At 43.1% G+C, this 22,957-nt stretch overlaps 1 protein-coding gene across 1 annotated transcript in view; it reads left to right on the plus strand.

Moving 5' to 3' along the window:
• ADAM10 (ADAM metallopeptidase domain 10) overlaps window positions 1–22,957 on the plus strand; it is a 126,119-nt gene that overhangs the window by 24,913 nt on the left and 78,249 nt on the right. The window contains exon 2 of the mRNA XM_077828107.1: window positions 13,619–13,769. Coding sequence (XP_077684233.1) covers window positions 13,619–13,769 — 151 coding nt within the window. The remainder of the gene's footprint in view (window positions 1–13,618; window positions 13,770–22,957) is intronic.

Here is a 22,957-nt window from a genome sequence, read left to right on the forward strand (position 1 = left end):
ACGCGATTAACTAAAAAAAATTTATTATGATTAAAAAAATTAATTTCTATTAAACAATAGAATACCAATTGAAATGTATTAAATATTTTGGATGGTTTTTCTACATGTTCAAATACACTGATTTCTATTTCAACACAGAATACAAAGTGTACAGTGCTAACTTTATATTTTTATTACAAACATTTGCACTGTAAAAATGATAAATGAAATAATATTTTTCAATTCATCTCATACAAGTACTACAGAGCAATCTTTGTCATGAAAGTGCAACTTACAAATGTTGGTTTTTGTTTGTTACATAACTCTTTTGCTTTTGAGAGCAATCTAAAATTTAGAGCCTACAAGTCTAATCAGTCCTACTTCTTATTCTGCCAATCACTAAGACAAACAAGTTTGTTTACATTTACAAGCGATGCTGCTGCCTGCTTCTTATTTACAATGTCACCTGAAAGTGAGAACAGGCCTTTGCGTGGCACTTTTGTAGCCAGGTTGCAAGGTACTTACAACATACTAAAGATAAGATATACTAAACATTTGTATGTCCCTTCACGCTTCAGCCACCATTCCAGGTGATACGCTTCCATGCTGATGATGCTAGTTAAAAAATAATGCACTAATTAAATTTATGACTGAACTCTTTGGGGGAGAACTGTATGTCTTCGCCTCTGTTTTACCCACATTCTGCTATATATTTCATGTTATAGCAGTCTCGGATGATGACCCAGCACATCTTTGTTTTAAGAACACTTTTACAGTAGATTTGACAAAATGCAAAGATGATACCAATGTGAGATTTCTAAAAATAGCTACCGCACTCAACCCAAGGTTTAAGAATCAGAAGTACCTTCCAAAATCTGAGAGGGACGAGGTATGGAACATGCTTTCAGAAGTCTTAAAAGAGCAACACTCTGATGCGGAAACTACAGAACCTGAACCACCAAAAGAGAAAATCAGCCTTCTCCTGGTGGCATCTGATTCAGATGACTAAAATGAACAGGCATCAGGCCACTTTGCTTTGGATTGTTATCAAGCAGAACCCATCATCAGCATGGAAGCATGTCCTCTGGAATGGTGGATGAAGATGAAGGGATTTATGAATCTTTAGCGCATCAGGCACATCAGTATCTTGCAACACCGGCTACAACAGTGCCATGCAAATGCCTATTCTCACTTTCAGGTGACATTGTAAACAAAAAGCGTACAGCATTATCTCCTGCAAATGGTAACCAAGTTTGTTTGTCTGAGCAATTGGCTGAAGTAGGACTGAGTGAACTTTGTTTTATTTTTCAATGCAGTTATTTTTTGTACATAATTCTATATTTGTAAGTTTAACGTTCATGGTGGAGATTGCACCTGTACTTGTATGAGGTGAATTGTAAAAAAACAAAAAAAAAGTATTTCAGTGCAAATATTTGTGTTCAAAAATAAATAAGTGAGCACTGTACACTTTATATTCTGTGTTTGTAATTGAAATCAATATATTTGAAAATGTAGAAAACACCCAAAAATATTTTAAATAAACGGTATTCCATTATTTAACAACGTGATTAATTTTTTAATCGTGCGATTAATCACACTATTTTTTTAATAGCTTGACAGCCCTACTGAAAATATGTTGCTACTCCACTGTTTGAAGTGGGGGGTGATAGATGGTGTGTTCAGGGGTCTAAGTTTCCCTATTCCTTCATTTTGTTTCATTTACCAGACAGCTTCTAGCTAGAGTAACCAGAGCTAGATACAAATACGTTAGTGTAAGGGAACACTAAGCATGAGGAAGTAAGGTCAAGTGAGAAGTCATTCTGCTCAAAAGGAGGAAGAAACTGGGATTCTTCCGGATCCTGTCCTTGGACCCTGGTGGATGGGGCAACAGCTTTTGACTATTAGATGTATGATTAATGTAAAGCTCTCAAATGATCTTCCAGCTGATGCAAGGAGAGCTCTTTTTTTTTTTTTTTTTTGTAATTAAAGAGATCCTCTTTGGGATTCTCACTCCTGGGTGCCTGTTTCCTAGTAGAAACTGGTAGAACTGAAATTCTTAACCTTTTTTGTTCCTTAACCACAGATGTAGCAGGTAGAAGAGAGCTCCCTCCCTCTATTGCTTGTGTGCCATAGGACTCTTATCTGTAGTCAGTTCCTCGAGCATAGCCAACAAGGGGCTCTCTGCAGAAGCACTCTCTCCATTTGGTACTATTGTCTTTTCAGCCTACTTCAGGTAAACTCTGTAGTGTTCCTCTTCCTTTCACTGTGGCCTGTTTCTTTCAAATATTCATTTTACTTTGACTTTGCTCTTTCACTGCTGCTGGTTCTGAAGTACTGATGGAATGTTGACCTCCAGATACATAAGAACTTAATTTCTGTGACTACGCTTTGCCTTTTGAGTTTCAAGCACTTCAGAGATTTCAGGCTTGGTGCTTGGCCTTCATTCCGTTTTGGAGTCACTTTAATGAACATATGGTTTTGGAAACATTTTCGCAGAGTGTACATCTTCTTCACATGTTTGATCAAAGGGAAAAAAATAAGAGTTCTACTTGAAGCAGTCTGACCACCCTTAGAAAATCACCAAATTCATTTAATTTCCTATGAGTTCCCTGGGCAATACTGTTGCTAAGGTGACTGTGTCCAAATGACTATCCTACTGAATTGCGAATGGTAATGACCTGCGTGGCCTAACTGTGTAAGGCTATGTGTCAAGGCTCATTTGATGTGACACTGAACAGCTTCTACTGACTTACTCAGGGCTGTATTCATTGGGCATATGAAAGGCAGATACATATGTTTATAAATCACCATTACTGGGATTGTCTCTAGAAGGAATTCCACTTTGGATTCTCAGGGTTGGAGAACCTCTTTCTAAAGTAAGAATCCAAAAACGTTTCTCTTCCCCAGAGTTTATTTTAGGATGTACTTTTTTGAGTTGGCCACACTTTCCCTTTTCTTGTTCTTTAGATGCTCTCCACAGGCTTTCAAAGTCTTAAGCCTGATGCTTTTGAGAAGTATCTTCCCTTTCTCTTGTTTTTAAAACTTTGTTCATTGCTGGTCTTGCTCTTGATAGTTTTCGTCTTTTCTTTTGAGACATCCTTCAAACTACTTATTCTTCAGCAGTGAGAATTGTGCCCAGTTGGTATTTTGTGTTAGGGATAGTTACTACTTTTCTGAAGATCTCATTTACTAGGATTCTCACTCATCCACTTCCACTGTCTTGGAGGGAACCTTCCTGAAGGTTGTTTTATTTTGTCTTTACACTTCTTTAGTCTTCTCTTAACTTTGCAATCCTTTCACTTTGGCTTATTTTTCTTTAGGCAGTCTCTGCTGACTGCTAAATCATAAACTGAGTGAAATGTTCCAAAAGGTGGTTTAAGCTATGTGGTAACATGCAGTCCCCAAAAGACAAGCAATTCATTCTTTTGCCCACTACTGTGGGTTCTTAGGGTATGTCTACATTGTACATCAATGCACACTATGGGAGTGTGGTTTCTAAAGTGCTTGAGATTGCACCAGCACACTACACAGACCAATTAATGCACAACACATTTGTGTGCTTTAGAAATCACCCTTCCAATAGAGCTCATCACCTCACTGTTTAGACAAAGGTCAGGCCTACACTACAGACTTACACTGGTATAACTAAGTCACTCGGTGTGAAAAACCCACACCCTTGTATGATCCAGTTATACTGACCTTACCCCCATCAGCGGGCTTCTCCCGTCAACATAGCTACCGTCTCTCACAGAGATGGATTATGACAACGAGAGATCTCTCCTGTTGGCATAGTAGCGTCTTCACTGAAGCGCTACAGCGGCACAGCCACTGCAGTGGTTTAAGTATAGACCTGCCGAAACCCTCACAAGATGTAAGGTAAATTAAAGCTCATTAAAACCCCTCCCCCTGCTGTTCACTCCTGAATGTGCAGGGGCTACTTTATGCACATAGATTTCTCACCTCTCGTTGATTTTGTCCCCAAGTAGACATGCCCTTAGAGACCGAAAACCTTTGAGCTTGGACAGTTTTGAGTGTCTTCCCAGGTAAAAATCCAGCAGTGTGAATCATACAAGACGTCTTCAGGAGGCAGAATTATGCAGTTATCTATCTACCTACTTCTCCCCCTCCAGTCCTCTTGGGGAGTTCTCCATTACTTGGGGAGATCTCCATTACTGTACTCTTTTCTCCTGTCCCCACAGTTTTCCAACTGCTGAGAGGAGGGAAAGGAATTAGAGGTGCTTTTCTTCTGCCCTTCTTGTTGCTTTAATTTCACAGAGAAATGGAGATAAACTCTTACCACTGAGCAGGCAGTCTGCAGTTACCTTCTTATTAAATGTGCAACAGTGATAATAGGAAGATATGCTTTGAATTTTCCTGTGTGCATCAAAGCAATTGCTTATGAAGTCTGCTCCCCAAAATTTTGGGGAGATTCAGGCGTTGAGTAATGTGAGCTTCAGAGGAGCTTATGAACCATTTACAAATGACTGCTGTGAGATTTTATTGCTTGTGCACTATTGGAGTTTTGATATGGGTATTTCCTACTTGATTCCCTGGCCGTATGTCCATTTGTATTTTAAACTTTTTTTTTTAAAGGGAAGCTTGTCTAGAGTAGATGCTTGTGCTCTTTAATTCATTTTTTTACCACCACCCCTTTTGGGTCAGATAGTTAACAGTAAATTTTCAGATCTTTGTCAGAAAATGGTATTCTGTAGAACAAACGGTAAGGCAAGGGTAGTATATAGGCAGACTGGGGCCAAATCTGGACTGCCACACACTTTTGAAAGCACCCCAAAATCTTTTTATTTACTTATTATTTATTGTCATTATTGTTTATTTTCTCTGGCGTCTGGACCTTGACTGGACCTTGACAAAAAATAATTGACTTACCACTGTGGTAGGGGAAAGTAAATGGGACATGAGTGCCCAGTTATTCTGTTGGCACTTTTATACTAACAGTGGGGTAACTGGGAGCACTTTTATGTCAGCTTAGCTAAGAACTTGTATGTATTTATTTTGAGAGAAACCAAAATACCGTAGTAACTTCTGAATTAGAGAACATATTTAGCTGAAAACATAAATGGCTTTTAGTATACAATAAGTCAAGATAGTGTTCAATATTTTGAAATCACGCTGATTAGATGTAAGTTTCTGATATCAGTTGGTGTAGTATTTAATTTAAGGGAGAAGTTACAGAATTGTGGTATTTTAGTTGCAAGACCTGTCATGTAGCTTCATATTAGTTGACTGCATATTTTAAAGTGCCTTTAAGCAACTCCTAATGCTGCATTATTTATACTGTTTTATGACATGTACTTTTTTATATAAAGGAAAAATTGCTTGCATTTCTGTTCAATCAGTTTTGTAGTACTTCAGGAAACTGGTATTTTAAAGTATATTTTTGTGAAAAAGGCCCAGAGGCACAATTACCACCTGTCTATATTTTGAACCTACAGACAAAATTAATGGCAATATTTTTTTTCCTCTCACCATAGCAAAACAAAGGGTGAAAACCTGGCCCAGTTGAAATGAAAGGTTAGGATGTTGCTTCAGAGTGTTTGAAATCCATTCATGTTTATTTTTTAATGTCCACTTACTTTTTCTGAGCTCTGGTCATTTTCTAAATGCTTGTTTAGGGATGTCCCATTTATGTACTTTCCACTTCTGGATGTTAGACTGTCAGTTTAAGTGTCCTACTCTAACTGTGTTTTAAATATACTTGACATTGTGTATGAGTATGGCTGCGAGTCTGTCATGGAAGTCACTGATTCTGTGACTTCCCGGGACCTCTGTGACTTCTGCAGCGGCCAGGGCTGGCTCAGGGGCTGCCCGAGTGGGCAGCCCCAGGCCAGCAGCAGCAGTTTTGGTGTGTGGGAGGGGGCTCGGGGCCAGGGGTTGGGAGGTGTGGGGGGGTGCTTACCAGGCTGGGGGCCTCCCTGGCTCCCATTAGCATGGCCCTGCAGTTCTTAGGCTGCAGAGGGGCAGGGGGCTCCCCAACTCCGCAGCTCCTATTGGCTGCAGTTCCTGGCCAATGGGAGTTGCCCAGCCGGTGCTTCTGGCAGGAGCAGCACGTGGAGCCCCCTGGGCTTGGCCCCTCTGCTGCCTTGGCCCCTCTGCTGCCCCCTGCGGAGCCGGGTAGTCTAGTGTAAACTAGCGGGGGTCCCTGGGCACATGCCATTGCTCACCCTGTCCCCCCAGCACCAGCAGGGTCCCAGGCCACACACTGCTGCCCACTCTTCCTCCCCCGAGCACCAGCGGGGTCCTGGGCCACCTCCCTCAGCACCTGCGGGACCACCCCCTCCCCAAAACTTGACCCTCTTTCCAAGTTTTAGGGGTATATAGTAAAAGTCATGGACAGGTCATGAGCCGTGAATTTTTGTTTACTTCCCGTGACCTGTCCATGACTTTTACTAAAAAAAAATACCTGTGACTAAAACGTAGCCTTATGTAGACAGATCCCACTCTTCAGACTTTATAATCTAGATAGACAATATACCAGCATGGAAGCAAACTGTAAAAGCTTACAAAGCCTGGTGGTGGGTTTTTTGTGTTTTGTTTTTGTTTTAGTTTTTGTTGCTGCTTTACTAGCTTCTTCAAATGATTTTCACACCCTTATCTTCTCTACAGTTGTTCCAGCTTAACTGTTCCACTTTTGTTAACTCAGAGTGCTCTCTCTTCTATGCTAGCTCCATAGAAAGAAATAGCTCCCTTTCATAAAGAAAAGTGACTAGGTACCTGCTGACATCAATGCTTTTCTTTCCTAAAAGGTTTTCAAGATGGTTCCCAAATCTCTAGAGGTCTGTACTCACTCTCCTCCTGCCACTACAACTGCTTCAGGGGGGTGCCTCCCGCCCTGAATGGGAATGTCTGCTGGAGATTGAACCCAGCTTGGTGAGGTGTTCCCTACTGCTTCATAGTTCTTACAGTGTAATCAAGTGTTTGTGCTTGGACACAGGGTCTGGACAAAAAAGCATCCAGCACCTACTAACCAGGTGCTAAAGATGTCCTCCTAACTTTTTTACTGGACCAAAAAGATGGGAAATTATTTTTAAACTTGTTTTCCATGTCCTAATGAAATTAGAACTGTAAAGTCAAGGAGTAATTCACAGCTCTAATCTGCTCCTTGAATTAACTCTTTACTATATATGTGCTCCTACCTCTTTTGGCACTCATTTGAAGAGTGGATTCCGCTTGCTCATTCTGATTTGAAAAAATTGGATAAGTTTATGAATTTTCCCATGACCTTGTCTAACTTTCAGTACTCATTGTTATGTAATTTAAAGTAGTTTATGGTCTTCGTGGTCTCACTTTTTAGAAAGGTATCTTGGTGAGCCTCATTTTAATTACTAATTGGCGCAGTGGAGTGGAGATCAGCTGTATGCCTGCCAGTCTACATGTTACTTTACTTGCCATGATTCATTTCCCTAAATTTTTCTAGGTGAGACTTCCTGAAGGAAACTTCTTAAGAGTTGTTAGCTTAAAAAAGATGATTTTCATGAGGCCCTCCTATCCTGATATTTTTAAATGTTACAAATAAACCAGCAAACAAACTTGGGTGTGTGAATTCCTACCCCCCCCGTAGACTAGGGCTCTGATACCTGCTATTGCAGAGGAGGGCAAACTACAGCCTGCGGGCCACATGTGGCCTGCAGGACCCTCCTGCCTAGCCCCTGAGCTCCTGGCCCGGGAGGCTCGCCCCCAACCCCTCCCCTGCTGTGACCCCTTCCCCTGCAGCCTCAGTGCACCGCATTGCCGGCGCAATGCTCTGGGTGGCCGTCCAGCGCAGTTGCAGATCCGCAGCCTGGCCCGGTGCTCTGAGCGGTGCGGCTGTATTGCTGCCAGCCACCGGTGCTCCAGGCAGCACGGTAAGGGGGCAGGGAGGGTTGGATAGAGGGCAGGGGAGTTCGGGGTGGTCGTCAGGGGTCGGGGGGGGGGGTCAGAGGGCAGGGATCCTGGGGGGCAGGGGGACAGTCAGGAAGGAGAGGGGGCGTTGGATGGGGCGGCGGGGGGCAGTCAGGGGCAGGGGTTCTGGAGGCTGTCAGTGGACAGGGAGAAGGGGTGGTTGGATGGGACAGGGGTCCCGGGGGGGCAAGTCAGGAATGAGGGGGGGGGTTGGATGGGGCGGCAGGGGGCAGTTGGGTTGGGAGTCCGGGGGTTGTCAGGGAGCAGGGGGTGGTGGATGGGGTAGGAGTCCCAGGGGGGGCCGTCATGGGATGGGGCGGGGGAGTTGGATGGGGCAGGAGTCCTGGGGGAGCTGTCACGGGGCGAGAAGCAGGGAGGTAAGATAGGAGGCGAGGGCCGGGCCACACACAGCTGGCTGTTTGGGGAGACCTAGCCTCCTCTAAATGGCCCTCCATACAATTTTGGAAACCCAATGTGGCCCTCTGGCCAAAAAATTTGCCCGCCCCTATGCTATTGGAAGGTCCACTTAATCTTTAAGGGAATTTATGGGTACCCTTCTCTCTTTTGTGTGTATATAAAAAATAAAAAGAGAGAGAGGTCTCTCCTATCCCAGCCTGATTAGCTTATTAACCCATTTATTCATCTTCATGCAGAATATGCACATTCCAAAGTAGCTGAACCATTTTCCTGATAGCTGAACAGGTCCTTTGAATATTCTTTAAATTAGAGAATGATGTTTCTCTGTTGCTGGACTTAATGTTTTACCAGGCTGAATGAAATGGGATAGAATGCACTTCTGAGGTTATTTCCACCTCTCTAGTGAATCTATTTAAAAGCAAATTAAGCAAAAACAGAAACTAGCTTTAATACTTTGTTATACTGTCAGGAAGTTAGGTGTTGTTTCTCTACTATAGCATAAATGCTTTGAACTTTTATAAGAGATCTGGGCAGGGTAGGCTGAAAATAGATCGTGTTTATGTTCCTTTGAATGCTTGACTTGGGAGAATAAAAGATGGCCTTTATATAAAGTGACATTAATAAGAGCCAGGTATGAAATGACTGTGAGTTAAAAAATTCTTTGATATTTTAGACTTCATTCCAGTTAAATCCTTTTAAACTTATTATGCTTAGGCAAATGTAATTACTGCTCTGCCAAAGAGCCTGAAGAATCGGCAGTACTTAATTGCAGAGTATTCCTAAAAATTACGTCTGCTTAGTCCTTAGTTTCTCTTTTTAAAATGTAATTGTACATGAAAGCAAATAAATAAGCCAGAATATAATCAACCATTTTTACTTTATAGTATTGGTGGATAGCATGCATAAAGGGCCACGTATCTGACATAGTTTGGAGCAAAGACTGAGTGTTCTTATGATTTAGGAGGCTGTTCTGTTGCTTTGAATAGTATATTGGTTGGCTGAGTTAATTGTTTCTTGTATGTAATTTAATGCTGGGTGGTCATCCTTTGATGGAGCATTTAACTTTTTTTGCATGGGAATTTTTTCTTGTGTAAATCTAAATGAAATACAGCGATTGGCTAGTCATGGAGAACACTTTTGTGTTTAGGGAAGATGAAGTGTGTAGTATTGTTCCCTTGTTGCAGCAGTAGCAGGGCAGAACTTGTATATGGGGGTAAAAACTGTGAGAGTCTTGAAATGAATCTATCATAAAGATGGTGTCCCAACCGAACTTCTGTTATGTACAGCTATGGAGTGATTTCTCTGAAAAGCCATGCCTAACCATGTCTTAGTAGAGTAAACATTGCCTCCTTCCAGTCCAAATGTAAAGCTCACTGCTTCACCCTTGCTCTTCTTCTAAGCTACGCATAGTATACCAGTATTTGCTTCAATAGTTAAAGCATGCATAATTTCCTTTGGGGGCCAGAAATGGAAAAGAAAATTCAAATGCAGTGCTAGTGTATTTGTTTTACAATAGAAAGTGATCCGATCACAGTAATGGCCTGGATTAAAACCATGAATATAAAATCTAAAAAAACTGAAGGTAGCAACTTACAATGAATCTAAATTTGTAACTGTCTCACTCTTGGCACATACACAGAGGCCTCTGCTCTATTGTCCTCATTTTGGGAGGATGAATCCTCACTTGAATTTGGCTACGGAGATAAGGGGAGGTGCAAATCAATGGTAAACCCTCTACTTTGACTACTTAGTTCATTTCTGAATACTTCATCTCCAGAAAAAATATACCAGAAGTATAACAGATTCAGAAATGGGGGACAATTACTGGAGGTATGGAAAATCCAGGATATTTTTAAAGATTGAAATTAGTGTGATGAGGAAATGAATGAGGTGACATAAGAGATAAGAATGCCTTCAGATTGACTTTCTCTAGCACTTATTTATCTTCTCATAGTACAAGGAGGTGAATGAAAATTAAATGAATTAAATTTAAAAATGAAATTTTATTTAAACATAACATGTAGCTATCTAATGGCAGCAAATGCCACAAGTTACAGAGGTAAAGTCTTGGGGGCTGCATTAATTCTTCAGTAGCCTTCTCTGTCGGAAAACTACCTTTAAAGGGGATAGTGGTGTTTGGGGAAATCCCTGTGGAGCTGTGCTGGCCAGGGAGATGGGCTGAGCAACAGAGTCCTGGCATCCAGGGGATTGGCTTGGTTTGGGATTAAACTACTTACTTACTCATTGGGAAAACTACATTTTCTCCTACCCTTAAATTAATTATTTGGAGAAAACTCACGGATCTGATTTTTCCTTGGATATGTTTATTTTTACCATAGTGAAATCCTCCAGATCCCATTTGACAATTTATTTCTAGAGAAAAGGGGATGGTCCAGGCCAAGTTCTGGAAGATCAAGGACAGGAAACAGAAGAATGAGTTTCCGAGGAGGAGAACCTTGAGAATAGAAAAGATGATTCTCAAATAGATGAGCAACCAGTTTTAAGTGTGGTGAGCACATTAAAAAAATCATAAGGGAGAAAAAAGCAGATGGTGAATGTGCCACAGTAACAGAAGTAGAACAAGATAGAAATTTTGTCCTTGGAGTTTTTTTATATGGACACTTTTGCACAAGGAAATGTTCAAATCACCAGTCCATTTCATATAGGTAACTAAATAGTGATCAGATCTGGAGTTGAAAACTGGAAATAAAAGACCGCATATCTTACTTCCAGTACATTAACTTGGATATCAACAACTGTGTGTATTAACTTTAAAAATAAATGATCTGAAATTCCTTTTACTCCCACTTAATCCTGAGTGAAGGTGAAGATGGTGCTTTTGCTCCATTTTTATCTGCTTGTTTGTCATTACTTCCATTTCATACCAAATCACAGTGCCACATTTAGAACCAGAGTATTTCTCCAAACCATCTTTGAAGTCCCTTTGATAGGGTATACCCTATCAAATGATGTGGGGAAGATTTGGCAAGTCACTGAGCAAAGCTTGAGTAATAAATATTGGTACTATTTGAACATTTCTTCTAGAAGTCTGGTTGGCAAAAGTTATACTAAAGACATTTTTTGTTTTAGAACTATTGGCTTATTTAAAAAAACATTTGACTTTCACATAATTAACTGCAAATTAGTGTTTGTACATTGCTGCAGAGTTGGTGTTTACATTTGAACAACATTATTAACTATGTTCAAATGTAAAATGCTGTCTTAATGCACGTGACTGCCTAATTCATTGTGTTCTTCAAATACAGCAGCTTCAGATGAAGCTATTTCTATGAATTTGCAAGAGGAAGGATTATAAATTGGTCATTTTGTTCTTCTGCTTGGGTTTAATGACAATACTGAAGGCCTCCTTGTCTCCAACTATATAAATTTACATACAAAGTACCAATGGCAAACACTCGTGTGTTCTGCATGCAAAATGTGTGTAATGTTTTAAGGCCTATTTTAATTAGGGTAGTTGGTTTTTAATTTTCCTCAACATGCTGTAGTAGTTTAGTGTCCCATTCGAACAAAGAATGCATCAATGACGGGGCATCAAAACTCTCTTGAATTCTGTATAATAACTTTTGGCCTGATCTTCAAAGTTGTTTAACACCTGAAGTTTACATTCATTTGCTGGAATTTGAGGGCACCCACCTTTTTATTGCTTTTCCTCTTATGAGCACCTTGAATTCTTAAGGGTTTAGATTTCTGAACCAAAACCTTCACTTTAGGGAGCAAAATCACCATGCTCAGTCACTTTAAGTGCCTTATATCCAATTAAAAATGCTTTGCAAGATATAAAAATATTATAGCTGATCTTCATCAACTCATCTCTTCCTCTCCTGTTGAGTTTGTTCCTCTTTTCTATTCTTCCTCCACACTACTTTCCACAGTTAAGCTTTTACTTGTCTTTTTGTCCCCAGTCTGAACAATTGAATCACTTCCTCTTTAGTTGTTTACATAAAGCTTTCTTTTAGCTTGCCTTATTAACTCTGAAACAATATTCTTCATGCATAGAATTTACATGCGGATTGTGTTGCTTCAGATACTGAAGGAAACTATACATAGTGAATATACTTATGTGTAGGAAGAATAATTGCTTAGAACACACTTAATGAATGTCAGGACTTATTAGAATATCTTGTCTCAAACGATCACGTGTGAAATTTATTTTGTACTATCACTTTTGCATATTCACTTTCCAAAATAGAAGTAGAAGTCTTACTCACTTTTTATTTAAAAATATGAAACATACGAAATAGAAGGGAAACAAGTAATGGCCTAGAGCATTGAATACATAGAATTCACCATTCGGGGCATGAGTCCCCACCACTCTCCCATTCATAAGGGTTTGTGGGAGGAAGAAATTTTCAAGACAAAGCCAGCCCGTGAGTCACTCATCCATTTTGAGTTAGTAGCAGCAACCCTCAGTCCCCTGTAGATTCACTTTTCTTTCTGAAGTTTTACTTGGGAAATGTCACAGAGATGCTGTTTGCTCCAAGCCCCTCCTGTCTACTCCACAGGTTGCTCACCATCAGCTTTGACATCCGGGTTCCTGTTTTCCTGTTTCTAATGCCCCTCCCATTTAACATCCTCTGTCCCTTCCTTTGGTTTTCGTTGTTTTGTTTCTTCCCATCCTTTTGTCTGTTAGGTTGCTTTAGCAGTCTAATTTAGCACATACCCAGAATTTGTCTTCAGGCAGATGTCTACACAGCGGTAGAGAAGTCAGTTCACTAGCTTATCAATGCCAGTTGACTATTCAGATACCTAGTCTTGCAGTGAGTCTTGTACTAAGGCAGAAGTACTCAATGTCTAGCATAACTTTAAAATCATTGTTTTGGGCCCTGTCTGCACTACATGTAGATCCAGGCAAAGCTCTCAAATACCAGTGCTCCTGGCCAGCTCTCCAGTTCCCTTCCATCCTCAGGTTAGCCAGGTTTCTCTTCCAAATTTCTCATGCACTCAACAGGAGTCAAAAACCTTCTGCAGGGAAATGTATAGGCCAAGAGGCTTGAATTCAAGCTGAATCCTCAGGGATGTTTCTTCAGCCTTTTTTGCTTGCATGGAAAACTGCTTTGGAAGCACAGTTATCACATGAAAGAATATTTGTATCATTGCACGTTTAGACTTGCTTTTAATAGCCATGTTTTGGCTTGCAGAAGTAAGCCTTCAATTTTGAGTAGAAACTGTAATGCTAGCATTGCAGAATGAAAATACAAGTATGTTTTTCTTTTAGGAGTGCAAAAGAAAAACATCAAGTTCTATTCACTGATACTTTCGAAATGCTGAGACTCAGATTACTGTTTTTTTTTTCTTTTCACAGGCCAGTATGGAAATCCTTTAAATAAATACATTAAACATTATGAAGGATTGTCATATGATGTGGATTCATTACACCAAAAACACCAGCGTGCCAAAAGAGCAGTGTTGCATGAAGACCAGTTTCTGCACCTAAATTTTCATGCACATGGAAGGTGAGTAATTTTTATTTAAGGCTGTTCACCTTAAGAATACTTTCCATTTATTTTAACAAAATACAAGTGCATTGGTTGAAGTACTACACCACTGCATATGAATGTTATGTAACTTGAATGTAACTTAAAATATTTTAAAGATACCTTTTATAATGCAAGTGAATTAATTGTAAGTGTTCAGAGTAAATCACACTGAGTTGTAACTACCTCTCATTTTTACTTAGACTTGCTCAAATTTTCTTATTTAACCTCAAACCAAAGATTTAATTTTTGGCTAAGATTAAATCTCTTTTGGTTTTTGAAATATATTAAGAGTGGAGTGGCATAGTTATTCCTGGTTTTGTAATGCATTTTTGGACTTTGTGAATAGCATAAAGCTGTACACTGAACTTTTGCCTATGAGTAGTCTTCATTGAAGAAAATAGTCCAATTTGGGACAAAGTACTGAATTTTGTAAGCCACTAAAAATGCATTTTCTATTCTTGTGCATGAAAACATAACTGAAAACTAAAGTTACCTAATTCCATGTTGCCGGAGAAAATTAGGTAGTTCCATAGTGTCATTGTAGATAAATGGGGGGTGTGGGAGAAAACTAGCACTGTGCTGCAAAGATTTGAAAAACTCTGGTCCTGCCGGTAGCACTTTCTTTTAAAAATAACATGCATTTAACATAACTTTTGCACTTCCTGATTTTTATGGTCAAATTTGCTCTGAGACTGTCTATACTACAAGTGCTACAGCAGCACAGTTCTACAGCTATGCGACGGAAGGGGTTTTTCTCTTGCTGTGTTGCCCAATTCTTTAGTAGTTATCAATTATTATTGATTTCCCATTAATACTAATTTAAAGAGGGTACCGTAGGTTCTAGTCCCAGGATTTTGCATGACAGAATCAAGGTTATTGAGTTCAATATCTGGCTGGGAACCCCAGAGTACATAATGTAGACACTCAGGCTGAGGGCAAAGCAAAGCTTTAACACCTTTTGTGAACACAATTAGTAAAACCACCACCAAGCTCCAAACCGGATAAAAAGATAGCAAAAATACAGATTTATGGTGATATCTTGTGCCGTTCCTCACATATATATACTCATATAGTCATACCCTTGCTTGGGGATCTGATGGTAAGAGACAACCTGCTCTGACCCTGGCATGCCAAACAAGTCCGATGGTCCAGATTGACGGACGACAATGACCCCCTTTATGTGGTGGTTTGGCCTATTGTAGGGCCCAGGGGCTGTCATGAATATTCATTCAAATGCTCAGCATCCCTTGTCCATATCCAACTTTTACCCTATAGATAAGTATATTAATGATTTTAGCTTATTATTATATACATCAATTAATTGCCAGGGCAAATCCATGGCTAAGCATCTGCTGACAATCTATCCGAACATATCCAAGCCTAGTATCAGCTCAGCATTCCCGTGGTAACCTGGTAGCATTTTAGACAGCCCCTTCCCTTAAGCACACTATTCCCAGTTCCCCAAAACTCAGAGTGACTTTGCCATTTATTTATGCCAGAGTTCACAGGCCTCAAAGCCTTATGATAATTTATACCTTATGTTAACTGCTTAAGCTAAATCTTGCAGGATATGGGCCTGTAGGTTCCTTGAATTACTGCAAAGTGAAATAAGATGCTAAAGCTAGCTCTGTCGGCTATAACTATAGTAAATCTATCTCCTTGAGAGATGTAGCTAGGTTGAGGGAAGAATTCTTTTGTCAACCTAATGGCGTCACTACTGGGGCTTAGGTCAGCTTAATTTTATGTCTCTCGGGAGTGTGAATTTTTCACGCCCCCGAGTGATGTATCTAGGTCAATACAGGTTTACAGTACAGGCCCATTTACATGCGAATCCACTTAACGCGCGGTAGCACCATACCTCCCAGCGCTACCTATTTAACACGCGAGACTCGTTAACGCGCGGTACAGGAACTTGCTGTGTAGCACTACAGATTTGTTCACTAACTCACTGACCTAGAAATGGACAGGAAGTGCGGGGCGGAAACACTGCCAACAGGGGGAGAAGGGGCAGCGACGTTAAAGTGCTGCTGTGGATGGTCCTTTGCTGCGGCAGCGCTTTAAGGGCCGCCAACATGGGAGGCAAAAAGGGCAGGGACGTTAAAACGCTGCCGTGGCAGCACTTTAAGGATGGTCCTTTGCTGCGGCAGCACTGGGCCGCCAGCAGGGGGTGGGGGTGGGGTGCACCAACATTAAAGCGCTGCCGCGGCAGAGGACCCTGCAGCGCTTTAAGGTCCCTGCCCCTTTTGCCCCCCTCAGCCGCCGCCGATGGGGGGTGAGGGGGCAAAGGGAGCAGCTGCCCTGGCGCTGGTGATTTAAAAGGGCCCAGGGCTCCAGACACTGCTACTGTAGCAGTGGCATCCAGAGCCCCGGGCCCTTTAAATCGCCACGGGAACCCCAGGCGGCGCAGACCAGGCAGCCTGGAAGGGCTGGCTGGGGGATACTGACCCCTAGCCCTGCCCCTTCTAGGCGCCAGAGCCGCCCCCATACCAGTAAGTGTCCTGAGTTACTTTCACCCCTGTGTAGTAGTAGTAGTAGTGTTTTTATTAGATTACACATTTGAGTTTATATTCTTGCAAAGCACCGTTAACAGCTAGGCCTGCAGTATTTGGGACACTGTGAATATGTATGTAATCCTGGGGGGGGGGGGGTGTGTGTATATATATTTATATAGCTATCTTAAGATATTTCAGCATGGCCCTCTTAACCCGCGGTCCATTAGCGGAGAGGGTGACTGGAAAAGTTTGCTGAACTCTTGCATGTTGCGATGGTCTGGCCTCTTGCTTAGAAGAGTCCCCCTCTTGCCTGTGTGCTTCAGCTCCCCTCCCTGTTTTGTTATGTGTATAGAGACGTTTAAAGTCAAGGGCCTACTGGAAGAAAACACGTTGTTCCAATAGGGCAGAGTCATTCAGCATTGATGTTTTCAGTGTAGCCTATCCCCTGGTTTTTGTGTCCCTTATGGAGAAAAGCCACTGCTCCAAACCCCCACTCTGTGAACAAACTTGGTTGAACAGGTTCCCATAGACTTCAGCATTTCCATTGTCCTAAGGTGCTCCCTCTTGAGTAAGAGCTGTTTTTGATGATGACTATCCATTGCTCCTGGTCTGGGAGAGACACGACACCAGCCCTGAGAGCAGATGACTGACTATACATCCCCTGAGACATTTAGTGATGCAGAAACTTCATCAAATCAACCACAATTCAGAAGTGTTATGTAGATCTCTAAGTAATCACAGCAGGTTAGTACAAAATTGCCCAATTGGGATTTTTGCACCTTCTCCTAAAACATGCGGTACTGCCTGCTGCTGCAGGCTGAATAGTGGACTAGATATGTCTGGTCTGGTAATTCTTACGTTAATTTCTACACTGAGCATTGTGTGTATATTTAATCTTTGCCCTTTAGTTTAAGAATGCATTCAAAACAATTAAGTGTTATAAAATTATGACACTCTTTAAAACTGGTGGTGCTGGAGTTTCAGCCACAAAAACAAGCAATTCAATGTTGTGGGTGACGTTTGCCAACTTAGGTAAACAGATATTGGATCAAGAAATCATTATGTACATAGGTCGGTGGATGGGTTAAGGGCACATATTCAGCCTTGGGATTCCTAACTATGAATATAGATTTTGTTTTATACAAAACTTATTTTTATGGTAATATGGAATAAATCTGTTTACAGTTTTTTACATTTGCTATTGTATGAACTGATTTCTTTGATATTCAGTCATAACTCTGTTCTGAATATACATTAAAAATTACTGCTTGGTGTGTTTCAGAGGTTTAAGCACTGATTGTTGTTAAATCATGCTAGCAAAGATTGTAAATACACTTTGTGCAATATTCTCCCTCTCCACTTAACTACAGTAAACTGGCACTTAAAAAAATACCACCCAGAAAAGATGTCTCTTATGATCTGTTTGCAAAAGTCATCTTGAGTGCAGACCCATTTGAGCTTGTAGGGTTTAGGTGAAATGTCTTGAAACATAGACCCTGAGTCTGCAATGGGCTGCACCAGACAAGTCCTTGGTCTACACCTAAAACTTAGGTCAACCCAGCCACGTTTCTGAGGAGCATGAAAAATCCACACCCTGAGCTCTGTAGGGGTTAGGTGACCTAACCCCAGTTGTAGATGGTGCTAAGTTGATGGAAGAATTCTTCCATCAACCTACTTACTGCTTATTGGGGGAGGAGGATTAACAACAGCAGTGAGAGAACCCCCCTGTCGCTGTAGTGAGTGTCTAAACTGAAGTGCTACAGCGGCATAGCTGCAATTGTGCTGCTGAAGCGGTTTCAATGTAGACATAGCATAAGCCCAAGTACAGACACCATTAGATTGATGGAAGAATTCTTCCACAGACCTAGCTACCACCTTTGAGGGGATAGATTTACTACAGCGATGGAAATCCTTCTGTTGCTGTAGCAAGTGTCTACATTGCAGCACCACAGCCATGCTGCTGAAGTGTTTGTAGTGTAGACCTACTTTAAGGCTCTGCCTGTGTGTAGTGGTCTGCCTGCAAGGAGCCAGTTGTAAGACTGGGGCATTAGCGGGGGAATTTATATATTAAAACCTCATTCCCTGGCTGAATTCTTATCTTAGCTTGGTTTCAGAGTAACAGCTGTGTTAGTCTGTATTCGCAAAAAGAAAAGGAGTACTTGTGGCACCTTAGAGACTAACCAGTTTATTTGAGCATGAGCTTTCGTGAGCTATCATCCGATGAAGTGAGCTGTAGCTCACGAAAGCTTATGCTCAAATAAATTGGTTAGTCTCTAAGGTGCCACAAGTACTCCTTTTCTTTTTGCGGATACAGACTAATATGGCTGCTCCTCTGAAACCTGTAGAAGTGTGGCGCATCTATATGTTTTTATTACAGTGCTTTAATTCTCATTTCAGAAGCTTTACCCTTTTAAATTGACTTTGAAGACCTTGGCTTATTTCTTAGGCATAGTGACTTTTATAACATACCATTAAAATATTGCAGAAGTATGAAAAATTGTAATTCTAAGCAATTATCCAAAGACTTTCTACACGAGATGTTTTTGTAAGGAGAACAAAGCTATTCTTTTTAGATGGGGAGAAGCACTTTTACACTTGTGCTAATGGTAAATGTATCTCAAAATATTTATTGAAAATTAAAGAATATTATTGGAATACTAATTTATGAATATTTCAAAATATTGAAAACTAATTAAATTTCAACTTGCTGTTCAATTTTTGTTTAACATTCCAATTCAGAACAATACCTTGCTGTTTACATTTTCTTGCATTATTTTAAAAAAAAAGTTTCTGCTTTCATGTACATGCACTTATCAAAATAATTCTTTATAAAGGTTTGAACGCTTAGAACAACTTCATGAATTAATTGCTGTAACTTGCTGAAATTTTTCCAGAGCAAAAATCTAACGATACCAGATGGGTGTTTCATAAACTTAATTGAACAGCTCTGATACCACCTACAAAACTTTTGTTTTCTGTGGCTCTGTTTCCTTCTGGGGCTTTTCGAGGATCAGAGGCTACTGCTGAGAAAAGTTCTTGTTTGTGGGTGAAGATGCAGAGGACCTCATATTGTAACTGCTTTCCTGGGCTCGTGGTGCATTTAGAGCTGGTTTTTCTCTACAGAAATATCTGATGTACAGGCTAGGGCTGTAATACTACTTCATTACTTGATTTTTAACTGCTATCAGTTCCCTGCATAGAGAAGAATCAAAATACCCTTCAGCTCAGTGTCCAGAAAACTTGCTGGTGGCATTGGTAGGAAAACAATGTGTGAAGAATCAGAGTATTCAAGTATGGCCGGCTGGCTTCAGTGTGATCTGTCTTTTGATCTGTAGAATTCTGCTTAATAACACTAAGACCAAAGACGTTTACATCTCTTTACATTTGAGTCATTTTAATTGAACTGATATTTAGATAAGTAGTCTCTGCTAGTAGTGTCCAGTATATAACTATTCGCAAAAAGAAATGGAGTACTTGTGGCACCTTAGAGACTAACCAATTTATTTGAGCATGAGCTTTCGTGAGCTACAGCTCACTTCATCAGATGCATACTGTATGCATCTGATGAAGTGAGCTGTAGCTCACGAAAGCTCATGCTCAAATAAATTGGTTAGTCTCTAAGGTGCCACAAGTACTCCATTTCTTTTTGCGAATACAGACTAACACGGCTGTTACTCTGAAACCTATATAACTATTGTTCTTCTTCGAGTGCTTGTTCATGTCCATTTCACGTTTAGGTGTGCGTGCGCTGTCTGCCTGAGCGTCGGAAACTTTTCCCCTTAGCAGCTCCTGGCAGGGCCCCCCGAGTGGCACCACTGCGCTGTGCATATATACCCCTGCTGGCCCGACCCCCTCCAGTTCCTTCTTACCGTCCGTGGCAGCATTGGAACAATCTCTCTCCCTCTCGTAGAAGAGCAGTCCCTTAGCCTTTAGAGTAGCTGTTATCAGTTTGTTAACATACCTATTGTGGACACTTAAGTCATTAGGTGCTTGGAGGCTTCTAGCACCTGCTGCAGGGCATGCCGCAGGCCCACGGCTTCAAGGCTTGCGCCACATGCCGCAAACCTATGCCAGTTAGTGACCCCCATGACTCATGTCTACGTTGCCTGAGGGAAGGACATCAAACTGAAGTGTGTAGGATTCCGAGGCGTTTAAGCCGAGAACAAGGAAAGAAAGAGGCTTTTGTCTAAAGCAGCTGTTGATGGAGGGTGCATTGCAGCCACCAGGCCCAGAGTGCCCAATGCTGGCTCAGGTTTCCTCAGTGCATAGTGCCGCGGAGCCATCGAGAGACCTGGCACCAGCTAAGCACCATAAACTGTTGGCCCCAGAGTGCCAGGCTAGGCCCCGGCACCGCTCGTCCTCCCCGGTGCCGTCCCCTGCGCAGCCAAAATGAAGGCGCGGTCATTCCCCACATAGGAGGCTGGCACCTTCCAAGGCACCGAGCGCCGATAAGAGCAGGAAGGCCGAGGCACCAGCTCTGACACCGGCGATCCCGGCAGCACAAGTCCCACCAAGCCCGGACCTAAGTGAGCTCAGTGCGGACAATGGGCTATAGGGCATAATGGATCAGCCCTGTACGCCTGGCACCTTTGAGGCTGTAAAGGACCTCATCGAGCTGTCGGTGGCGAGCCCCCTCCCATATGGGGAGAACCCTCCGGCACCCATGTCTTGGGTGCTATCGAGGGGTAAGCTGGCAGTGGTGTGCTGCTCAAGGGCACCGTCCCAGCACCGCTCCTGAAGTTGGTCCCGGTCGAGCTCCGACTCCGCAGACTCACAGTTGCCAGCAGCCCAGAAGGAGGTTGCGGCACCAGCAGTGGGTCAGCGCAGGGAGGCATCGGAAGGGGCACGCCACACTCTGGCACTACCCAGAGACCAACTCCTCCTGGTGCTGAGACAGCCCTTGCCAGAGGACTCCCTCAGACAGTCCCGGTCCCGGGGATACCGGTACTGCTCCCACTCAGCCAGGAGCTGCTCGTTCTCCCCCCGGTGCAGATCATTGGCACCGCCATGGCCTTTGTGATCGGCATCGCTGCAGTCTGGCACCGACTCTGGCCACTATAGCTAGCTGCACCAGGCCCCAGGCAGCAGGGACCCTCAGGTGGGCTGGCAACCCCAGTGGGGGCCGCCAGGCCATTGGCCCTTCTGGACCCCCTGGGCCTATCAGGAGCATCAAGGGCAAGTTACTCAGTGCAGCGGTCCTGGTCCGTGCACTGATGCCAGAAGGTGCTGGAGGCTACAGTTTCCAGACCTCCAGCTTCCCCCCAGGATAAATGGGAGAGACTGGCACAGAGTCTGGTGTTATCCCGTAGACTCCTGCCCCGGCCTGAGCCGGAAGCCCTTCCCACGGGAGAAGGGCAGCAGGAAGACCAACTGGAGGGGGTTGAGCAGCAGCTTAACCTCCTCGTCTTCCCCGAATATGGCGGTGGTGGGTTCAGAGGTGTCCGGCCTTCCACCAATAGACCATAGAGCCCACCAGGAATTGCTGCGCAGGGTTGCCCAGAACTTGGGTTTGCAGGCCAAGGAGACAGTTGAGCAGGAGGACCCCATGGTGGACATTTTGAGCCCCAAAGGTCCATCCAGAATAGCACTCCCGCTCATTAAGACCATTCAGTCCATCTACAAGACGACTGTATGGCAGACCCCAGCCTCCAGTACTCCAACAGCCAAGGGAGTGGAGCATAAATATTTTGCCCCTTCTAAAGGCTATGAGTTCCTGTTCTGCCACCCCGAGTCCATGCTCCCTAGTGGTCTCAGCGGTAAATGAAAGGGAGCGCCATGGACAGCAGGCCCTGGCCACTAAGGCCAAGGAGGCGAAATGCCTAGACCTTTTTGGTAGAAAGATGTACTCATCTGCGGGCCTTCAGTTGAGGACTGCGAACCAGCAGACCATCCTCAACAGGCACAATTTCAACTCCTGTGCGGTGGTGGAGAAGTTTAAGGACAACCTCCCGCAAGGTTCCCAACAGGAGTTCACAGCCCTGGTGGACGAGGGCAAGGCAGTAGCCAAGACCTCTCTCCAGGCCTCCCTGGATTCGGCAGACGCAGCGGCTAGAACAGTCGGGTCAGGGGGTGGTCAAGAGGCGCTTGGCGTGGCTCCAGGAGTCAGGTCTGCCGCCCAAGATCCAGAACGCACTCCAGGACCTCCCCTTCAAAGGGTCAGGGCTCTTCTCGGACCAGACAGACATGAGGCTGCACAGCGTCAAGGACTCGCAAGCTACACTTAAGTTGCTGGGTATGCACACCCCAGCGATCCAGAAGAAGCCCTTTAAGCTGCAGCCTCCCCCTCAATGCCAGTACCAGCCTCGCCTTCAGCACGAGCCTTACCGTAGGCGAGGCAAGGATAACAGGCGACAGCGCAACAATGGTAACAATAATGCGCCGGGCCAGAACGAAGGCCAGCACAAACCCCAGCCGGGCACTAAGCCAGGCTTTTGAAGGTGTGCTCAGGGACAGCGTACCAGACCAGTCACCGGATCTGTCCCTTTGTTTTCTGAACCACCTGTCCCATTTCTCCCGTGCATGGTCCACCATTACGTCAGACAGGTTGGGTCTTACTCACGGTGCGGTACGGAACAGGTACTCGCTGCAGTTCGCCTCCCTCCCACCCCCTTTCCCCATCCCTCTTCAGGGACCCCTCTCATGAGCATCTCCTAGAGAAGGAAGTCCTCTCGC

Source organism: Eretmochelys imbricata, chromosome 10 (assembly GCF_965152235.1).
Source record: "Eretmochelys imbricata isolate rEreImb1 chromosome 10, rEreImb1.hap1, whole genome shotgun sequence".
Taxonomy (NCBI): Eukaryota; Metazoa; Chordata; order Testudines; family Cheloniidae; genus Eretmochelys; species Eretmochelys imbricata.